The sequence below is a fragment of the Caenorhabditis briggsae genome (assembly GCF_000004555.2).
Source record: "Caenorhabditis briggsae complete genome, chrIV, whole genome shotgun sequence".
NCBI classification, from domain to species: domain Eukaryota; kingdom Metazoa; phylum Nematoda; class Chromadorea; order Rhabditida; family Rhabditidae; genus Caenorhabditis; species Caenorhabditis briggsae.
In genome coordinates, this window is record NC_013487.2 from 13,224,220 (window position 1) to 13,233,874 (window position 9,655).

The window sequence follows — 9,655 nt, forward strand, 5'->3', positions numbered from 1 at the left end:
AATTGATCGTCCTACTGAAGGACTAGACTCCACCACCATCAACAGATCTACGTATCAAGGAGGCACTGGTGACAGATTCCAAGCAACAAGACCGAAAGATGCAATTGATCGTCCTACTGAAGGTCTAGACTCCACCACCATCAACAGATCTACGTATCAAGGAGGCACTGGTGACAGATTCCAAGCTTCAAGACCAAAAGATGCAATTGATCGTCCTACTGAAGGACTAGACTCCACCACCATCAACAGATCCACGTATCAAGGAGGCACTGGTGACAGATTCCAAGCTTCAAGACCAAAAGATGCAATTGATCGTCCTACTGAAGGTCTAGACTCCACCACCATCAACAGATCTACGTATCAAGGAGGCACTGGTGACAGATTCCAAGCTTCAAGACCAAAAGATGCAATTGATCGTCCTACTGAAGGTCTAGACTCCACCACCATCAACAGATCTACGTATCAAGGAGGCACTGGTGACAGATTCCAAGCAACAAGACCGAAAGATGCAATTGATCGTCCTACTGAAGGACTAGACTCCACCACCATCAACAGATCCACGTATCAAGGAGGCACTGGTGACAGATTCCAAGCTTCAAGACCAAAAGATGCAATTGATCGTCCTACTGAAGGTCTAGACTCCACCACCATCAACAGATCTACGTATCAAGGAGGCACTGGTGACAGATTCCAAGCAACAAGACCGAAAGATGCAATTGATCGTCCTACTGAAGGACTAGACTCCACCACCATCAACAGATCCACGTATCAAGGAGGCACTGGTGACAGATTCCAAGCTTCAAGACCAAAAGATGCAATTGATCGTCCTACTGAAGGACTAGACTCCACCACCATCAACAGATCTACGTATCAAGGAGGCACTGGTGACAGATTCCAAGCTTCAAGACCAAAAGATGCAATTGATCGTCCTACTGAAGGACTAGACTCCACCACCATCAACAGATCTACGTATCAAGGAGGCACTGGTGACAGATTCCAAGCAACAAGACCGAAAGATGCAATTGATCGTCCTACTGAAGGTCTAGACTCCACCACCATCAACAGATCTACGTATCAAGGAGGCACTGGTGACAGATTCCAAGCTTCAAGACCAAAAGATGCAATTGATCGTCCTACTGAAGGACTAGACTCCACCACCATCAACAGATCTACGTATCAAGGAGGCACTGGTGACAGATTCCAAGCTTCAAGACCAAAAGATGCAATTGATCGTCCTACTGAAGGTCTAGACTCCACCACCATCAACAGATCTACGTATCAAGGAGGCACTGGTGACAGATTCCAAGCTTCAAGACCAAAAGATGCAATTGATCGTCCTACTGAAGGTCTAGACTCCACCACCATCAACAGATCTACGTATCAAGGAGGCACTGGTGACAGATTCCAAGCTTCAAGACCAAAAGATGCAATTGATCGTCCTACTGAAGGTCTAGACTCCACCACCATCAACAGATCTACGTATCAAGGAGGCACTGGTGACAGATTCCAAGCAACAAGACCGAAAGATGCAATTGATCGTCCTACTGAAGGTCTAGACTCCACCACCATCAACAGATCCACGTATCAAGGAGGCACTGGTGACAGATTCCAAGCAACAAGACCGAAAGATGCAATTGATCGTCCTACTTCCGGGAAAGTGACAGATCAATCTGTATCAAGGTATGTCCGTTTGATGTTGTTCAATTCAAAACACTTCGTCTGCAAAACACTTCGTCCCATATGTGAATAGTGAATAGAAAGTCATCATGATATAGTTTGCTTTTTTCAGATTGACCTACACCCAATTTCCCATAGAACGAATGAATTTGTCAGTGCCCGTTGAAAAATGGATCGCCGCCGGAATCTCATTTCCAACCGAGTATAATACGGAGCACAGATCTTCATACCGCCCGAAACCAGCGAATTCCGAATGTCCAGCAGTTCGAATTGTCAGTTCAAAGAAGCGTACACCTCATCATATGTATTTATATTAAGTGCATTTATGTAGGAGCTGTTTATAAAATTTTATTTCAAATAAATATGTATCAACTGAGAAAAGGAAGTTTTGAAAGACTTAAAGACTGCAAATTGCACAGGAAACTGTAGAGAGCTGGAAGGTAAGAAGAAAGCGATTATTAAAGAAAAAACCCGGAAATTTTGAAAAAAAAAAGAAAAGTGATAAAGCAAGAACCAGTAACACATTATAATACTTAAGTCTGCCCGATAACCTCTGGCGGTTTCTGATAATACTGTACATTATGCTCTGGTGGCCGATTCAATTCTCTATAGAATCTCCATTGCCGATAATAACAATACATGATAAGTACACAGGAAAACATTAAAAACATTTGGATAGCTCCAAGAATCACAGTTAGCATACAAGTGACGTCATCTACCAGGCACGTCTTCACAGATGACATGAGACTCGTAGAATGCTTCACAACGATGACGTCGCCGTCTTGGAATTCTTCTTGTAGGCTTTCTTGCATTTCTTTTTCTTCTTGCAGCTTTGATGGAGGCTTGAAATCAAATGCCTTCTCGGGTAATGGGGGATTCAGAAGAGTTAACTTGTGCCCGGTGACCTTGTAGACATCACTTGTCAACTCTAGCTCTCTGGGCTCTCCTGCCAGCGATCGCCGGACCATTCGATGACGTGGCAGGTCTAGAGAAAGTGGACCAGAATGAACATTAGTCTCTTCTTCGGGAAGCATCATGTCCAGATTGCATTTTGGCATGCAGCCAACTGTACAGGTCTCAACCATTGCGTGGTAGACGACTTCTGTCTGAAATTTTTTACTGTTCCAAATTATAAATATAAAAATTGGAATCCGTATTTTTAATCAGTTCCAACCTTTTTAAAATTTTTTTCACAAAAATTCTGTTTTCAAAATTATTAGTCGTTTTTTTTTCAAAATTACTGAAAATCGCGGTTCTATCTGAAAATTCCAGTATTTAAATTTAAATGTTTGCTGAAAACAATTACAATGATTTCCTCCAAATGAAACTGACACTACTTTGAGCTTGATTATCTCGCTTCCTGTGAGAGATATCAACAATTTGTCTACTGATAAATTAATTATCACATTATCACCAAAATTTAATCAGCTTACATATTTTCAATATCTCTCATAGGAGCTGAAATAATGAAGCTTAAAGTTGAAGTTTTGGTCTGAAATTGTTGGCTTTTTTTTTCAGATTTTAAAAGTTTTACTGTTTCAAATTATCTATTTTAAAATTGAAGTTTAGAATTTAAATAATACTTCTTGGTTTTGAGAATCCTGACAAATTAGTTTGTTCAGAATTTTTGAATATTTGTTGTTTCGAAACTTTAGTATACAATATTGAATGCTAGCTGAATACAATTACAGTTCAATTTAATTTATACAATTACCGTATTCCCTTTAATAAAAGCTCACCATTTGACCTTGATTATCTCGGTTCTTCGTAAAGATTTTAGAAGTTTCTCAAATGTTAAATTATTTATCATAATATCACCAACATTTTATTAGTTGACAAATTTTTGATATCTCTCACAGGAACCGAGATAATTAAGCTCAAAGCGGACAGTTTTGAAGGATTCCGTCTAGAATTGTTTGGTTTTTTGATTTTAGAATTTTTACTGTTTCAAATTATCAACTGGAAAAATGGAATTCATTATTTCGATTATTGATTGTCCCTTTCTTGACAATCTAATTTGTTCAGAATTTTTACAGAATTCTGCTTTCAAAATTATATGACTGAAGCATTTTGTAAAATTGTGGTCGGCCGCTATTCCTGAAGCAGAGAAAGCCGCGACCGGCCGTTGTACAGCCTTGGGATGAATCACAAAAATTGCGGTTTCACAATTTTGTTATCAGAAATTTAATTTCAGCTAAACTTAATTTTAATATTACTAATTCTCACTAACCTGTCTTCTGAATCCAGAGAAGCTAATTTTCAGCTTCACATAATTATCTGTTTTTCGAATCTCCTTCACAATGTCTCTACGAAGAACGCACCTGAAACAAAGTCTGTGATAATGTTCATCCGGATGTCCGAACTTACCCATCCTCATCAATAATTTTCAATACTAGACCACTGATCACATCCCGAGCAACCAAATTAGTCACGGTGAAATCTTCAGCCGAGTTTCTAACATTCAAAACTATCCATCCGAAATCTCCAATATGTACCGTATCCGCTTCATTCGAGTCGAGACCCAAAACTTTGAGTGAAAACTTGGGAGTGTTGGGAGATGATGACGTAGAGGTTGGTATGATGGCATCTGACATCACTTGGTTCGTTTTGTTATTCTCTCGAACGTTCATTTGAACGGAGAGGAATTTATCTTCAGATGGCATACTTTTGTGAAGGTGACAGTTTACCTGGAAGTGGCATCTTTATAGAAACTAGCAAGTCTACAAATTATTGTCATGAAATACAATAGATTCGATTGACTTATACATTGAAACAGAAAAAAATGTTTGAGAACTTCGGTGTTTTTTTGGAGAGACAGGAGATTTTTGGGGCTACGGTACGCATTCCGACATAACGGCGTACTTCTATACGCGCTTCGGTCTGGTGGCAAAAATCCTTAAAGGCGCATACCTGAATTTTCTAGCCCACCTAACCCGCCAACTTTGAGCTACATTATCTTAATTTCTGTAAAAGAAATAAAAGTTTTGTCAACAGATAAAATATTTATCACGATATCACCAATATTTTATCAGTTGACAAATTTTTGATATCGTCCATAGAAATTGAGATAATTGAGCTTAAATTTAGCGGTTCGGGTGGGCTTCTATTATAGGAAATAAGTGTATTGTTTCTTTATTTTCGTTTAGTTTTCTGGCCTGTTTTTTCAATTACCAGAGAGTTTTATCGATTTTGCAATGCTTTTTTGCAGTTTTTTGTGATTTTTCCGATTTTCGTTAAAAAAAAACGTTCAAAATCAATTAAATTCGTTGAAAAAATCTGGAAATAAATGGACGGTTTTTATTGCAATTTTATGCTCCTTCAAACGCGCCTTTAAGGAATTTGCAACTGTAGGTCAACTGGTAGCAAAGCGGAACTACAAGTTCGATTCTTTGAGAGGCGTATATCAATTTTTCGAAATTTTTAGAAATGTAACTTTTATTTTCTTTTTATTCGCGACATTGCAAAAAAGAGTCACTATTTTTTTCCAAAAATTTTTGAAACAGTAAAAAATTTTAAAATTCCATCAAAAAGTAGCTAACCTGAAGCATTTTATCCCGAATCGTCACTAAACTCGTACTCCCTTCCTTCACATGAACCATCCCCCGGTATGTGGAATCCTTGGTTTTCTAGAAAACAAAATCAGTCTGAGACATATAAAAAACAAAAACCTTCTCATCTAATCCGCATTTCTTGAAATCGAATTTCGAGGAAAAATCATATTCACCCTGATAAGCTTCCTCGCACATGATTTTCTTAGATTTCTTGGTCATCATTTTTCCGCTGTAACCATCAAATTTGAAATTGAAGTTTTTGTATACCGAAACTTACATAAACATCCTCATTGAGCTGGCCTTGATTTCCAAGTTATTTTCTCGACACTTTAAGGAAACTGAAAATGTTGAAATGGTTAGTTTCCCTAATATGATTGTAATTCCTTACAATTAACACAATCGTCTAGATCCCCATGGAAAAGATTTGGCTTAAGAACTTCCAGCGGAGATCTTCCTAACATTCGAACCGATGACCACATCAGATGACATTCCATTGTGGAGTTATCGTAGGTGTACGATCTGAAAAAACAATTTAGTGTGATAACTTTGAAATTAGTCTGATTGTGGTGCTTATTTATACACGAAATCACAATAAAAAAGGTGGCAAAAATTATCAATTGAAATTATGCATTCCATTTTAAAAATTGATAATTTGAATCAGTAAAATATTTGAAATCTGAAAAACATAACTTTTTTCAGATTTTTCAGATGGAGAGTTTTTGATTTCATTTCCAATTTTTTTACTAATATCAGAATACGAGAAACATTTTGTTTTACTATTAGGAATTTTCAAAACAAAAAATATATAATTTTGCTCAATTTTTGAAAAATTCTACTGTCAACAACTATTCTGGAACTAGAACAAATGTGAAAGATGGAGAACATATCAAGCATATTTTCTGAAGCAGTCTTTCAAATTTTCCAAGGAAAAATAATATCTTTTTGCAAAGTTTTTATGTTTCAAAATTTCAATGAATTTCAAAATTTCAATGAAACTTACGAATTTCAAATTCAAAAAAAAAGAGTTATCAGCTCTAATGAACAATATACCAAATAATACATATGTTTCTTGAAACAGTGAAAAAAGACCAACCTGCACGGATCAGCAATTCTGGACCTGACAACACACATTTGCTCACATTCCTCCGTGCTTCGAACATTTTGAATCAGTTGATCACTCACTGATTTCAAACCACCACCCTTGACACGCATAAATGTACATCCGGAGCTTGTCATCGTGTCTGGAAAATAATTTTTTTTCTGTTTCAAAAAAATGGCTAGGGTTTTGATTCTGAAAATCGCTTGAAAAATCAACTCACAATCAATACAGTTGTTTTCATACAAGTCTGTCGAGTAGCTGGATTTGAAATAAAGTCTTGGATTGTACACAGAATTCAATGAGACTCGAGATAATTGGCAGAGAGATGTGACATGGTTGTGGAGAGCAGCGCGGCAAGAAGAGCTGAAAGAAATTAGGAAGTCTGTGTGTCTGTATGTCAGGATGTCGACCGAAAATCATAATATTTTTCTGGCTCCCTGTGTAAAATATCAAAAAGTGGTCAACTGATAAAATATTACTGATGTTACGATAAAAATTTTGTCAGTAGTCTTTTTTTGATATCTCTATTGAGGTAGATCTGGTCAAAATGTTCAGCGCCATTCTGATTAGGAGATATTCATTAGGTTTAAGGACATAAAAATTCATTTGAAATCAAATCATATTCAAATTGTTCACATTTCGAATTGATTTTCAGAGACGAATTATTTAATACTAGCGATAATAATATTTTGAGGATTTTGAAACAGAAATCGTTTTGAAACAAAAAACCGTAATCCAAATGTTCACTGTTTCAGAGCTTTTCCAATGAGATTATATTATGATTGATGTGCTTTCCTTGAATATTATATCCATATTATAGAATTAAGTAAACTAGCAGTTGAGAATCTTGGAGAAAGTTTTTTTCCAGGCTCCACCCCCCACTATAATGGGTTTACCGTAAACACTCTAATAGAGTGTCACCCACGCCGTCGACTTTGAGTCAGTAGATTTCATTTCCTGTCAAAGATACCAGAAAGTTGTGGACTGATAAAATGCTTATCATAAAATTGCAAACATTTTGTTAGTTTGCAACTCTTCAATATCTTTCTTAGGAACCGAAATATCTGGGCTCAAAGTTAACGGTTTGGGTAGCGTGTTTACGGTAATTTCTTCCTGGATGGAGATTTTCTGAACAAAATTCAAATTCAGAAATTTTGGCAAAATGTGATGGCTAGAATTTCTAGAATGTGTTGCTCAGTGCAAAGCAAAAGATACCGTAAACCTGTGGTAGAAGAAAATTACTCCTAAAATTCCCTGTTCCCCTCCAAAAAATAATGTTGCTTCAAATTTTCCTCAATAACTGCTTCAAATTTTCCTCAATAATAAATGTAAAATAATAATGTTTTCAATTTTTTTAGTTGACTATATCTCTTCTTTTCTCGTGTCTGGTTATCCCTTTCACTCACTCCTTCTGACATTTCGACAAACATTCCTCGACCGGAACCGAAAATGTCCTAATAATAAACGACGAATTCAACAAAGACTTCTCGGAAAACTTTTCGAAAGAAAAACTTCGTTTTGGACATTTAACTGTAAAAAAAGAGGCGATTCACAGAAATTTCATGAATCTACTCACTTTCTAAACATGTTTTTGTTCCGACGGTCAATGAACCTGACGTCGTTTCAATGGAATGTGGAGAATTAGACGAATATGTCGTTGAACGGAAGAGGTGGCAATTCGAGATGATGTTCTTCTCGGCGGCATGGGAGAAAGTGAAGTGGGAACAGTTTTGGATCTGGAAAAAGCTTTCCAATCATTTATTTTTTAAAGAAACGAGAGTTTCAGGGAAACTGAAACAGTAAATTGTTTTTTTAAGTAGGGAAGTTCTCCTAGAAAGTCTTGGCTGACTTGATTTATGCAGGATGGAAATTATGTTTTGAAAATCATGTTTTCTGTTATTACAGTATAAAAGTCATAGAGGGGCCTGGGCTTTAAAACGCAAACGTTAGATTTTACTATTTTTACTATAAATTAACTTTAGAAAATAAGATTTTGGATCATTAAAATAGTGTTTTTGTAGCCTACGACATCACGTATCACGACTTGTCGCGAGAAGCACATTATCCCTGAACAGCGAAACAGTTAATTTTTTTTTCAAAAAATTCAATGATTCCAAAATTTCACAATTCCAAATTCCAAAATTCCAAAATTTGAAAATTCCCAGAATTCATAAGTTACAAAACTCCAAAATTCTAAAATTCCAAATCACCAAAGTTATGGAATTTCAAAATTCCAATCTTCCAAATTTTCGGAATTAATAAGTTAGGAATTAAATTAGGAACCAGAATTACAATTTTTAAAGTCTCTCAAAAATTTTAATTTTCTAACTTACCGATGAGCAATATCTGGTGCATTGCGATAAACTATCCACAGATTTCTCCAGAACTTTCTCGATATCTGATGAATTGAAGTTCCTTGCAGTTTCAATAACAAATGTGACTTCACATGGGATCACTGTAGGTAAGTGGAAAGTTGAGTAGATGAGAAAGAGTGTTGTGAATAAAGTATGTTTCATGGCATCACCTGGAAATAGAAGGATTTCGAAAAGAAACACGGAAAGATGTAAATAGAAGTCTCTAGAATAAAAAACGGTTCAGGGAAGTGTAAATAAGAGAGGAAAACTAATAAATAATGTTTGCCAAGAGGAAAAAACTTCGAGATTCCATAAATCCAAAGTATTGAAAAATTCCGGTTTGGGTAACACTTTTCCGCATTCTGATTAGTTTTTCTTATTTTTAATTTCAATTTCAAAATTCGACGAAACAGAAAATTTTTCTAAAACTATTGAACTGTTTTAAAAAAGTTCGCAAAGTATGCATCACAGAAATAAAACTTTTATGTTTCAGCATTTTAGCGCTTTATGATTAGAATTCCTTTTTTTCAAATTTACTTTCAAAATTGAGTGAAACAGAAAAAAAGTTCAAATTTTCAAAAAAGAGACTAATAAAAATTTCATTAACCTATTAATGCTCACGAATTTGAAATATCTTGTTTCAAAGTTCACAAGTTTCATGTAGCTAGCTTCCGGAGAAGCAGTCCAGGTAATAAATAAAATGGAACGGAACTCTTCTTCTTCCTCTTCTTCTTTCCCTCTTTTTCCCTCCGAAAAGTTTAAAGTTGCATTCATTTCGGCAGGTTAATTAATGGACGTCGGAACGAGATGGAGAAGAGGAATAAAGGACGTCGTTTTAAAACATGAAAGAGATCTTTCATTGAATGGCATGGAAGAAGTTTCTAAAAAGTTTGGAATAAGAAAAGAAGGAATAATGGTTTGAACCTAACAAAAAAAATTGTCAAAAATTTCAGAATTTTTATTTGGGGATGAAA

General features: G+C 35.8%; 2 protein-coding genes across 2 annotated transcripts; one reads left to right on the plus strand and one right to left on the minus strand.

The window, feature by feature from the left end:
- Positions 1–1,820: 1,820 nt before the first annotated feature.
- On the plus strand, positions 1,821–1,994 carry CBG21280 (the record flags this gene model as incomplete). Its single annotated transcript, XM_002648916.2, has 1 exon — positions 1,821–1,994. The coding sequence occupies one exon, from the start codon at positions 1,821–1,823 to the stop codon at positions 1,992–1,994; it is 174 nt and encodes a 57-aa protein (XP_002648962.2).
- A 216-nt stretch (positions 1,995–2,210) lies between these two features.
- On the minus strand, positions 2,211–8,843 carry CBG21281 (the record flags this gene model as incomplete). Its single annotated transcript, XM_045236109.1, has 11 exons — positions 2,211–2,783; positions 3,908–3,998; positions 4,045–4,364; positions 5,217–5,303; positions 5,346–5,457; positions 5,506–5,566; positions 5,617–5,747; positions 6,322–6,690; positions 7,734–7,857; positions 7,904–8,063; positions 8,661–8,843. The coding sequence occupies 11 exons, from the start codon at positions 8,841–8,843 to the stop codon at positions 2,211–2,213; spliced, it is 2,211 nt and encodes a 736-aa protein (XP_045097270.1).
- Positions 8,844–9,655: the final 812 nt, after the last annotated feature.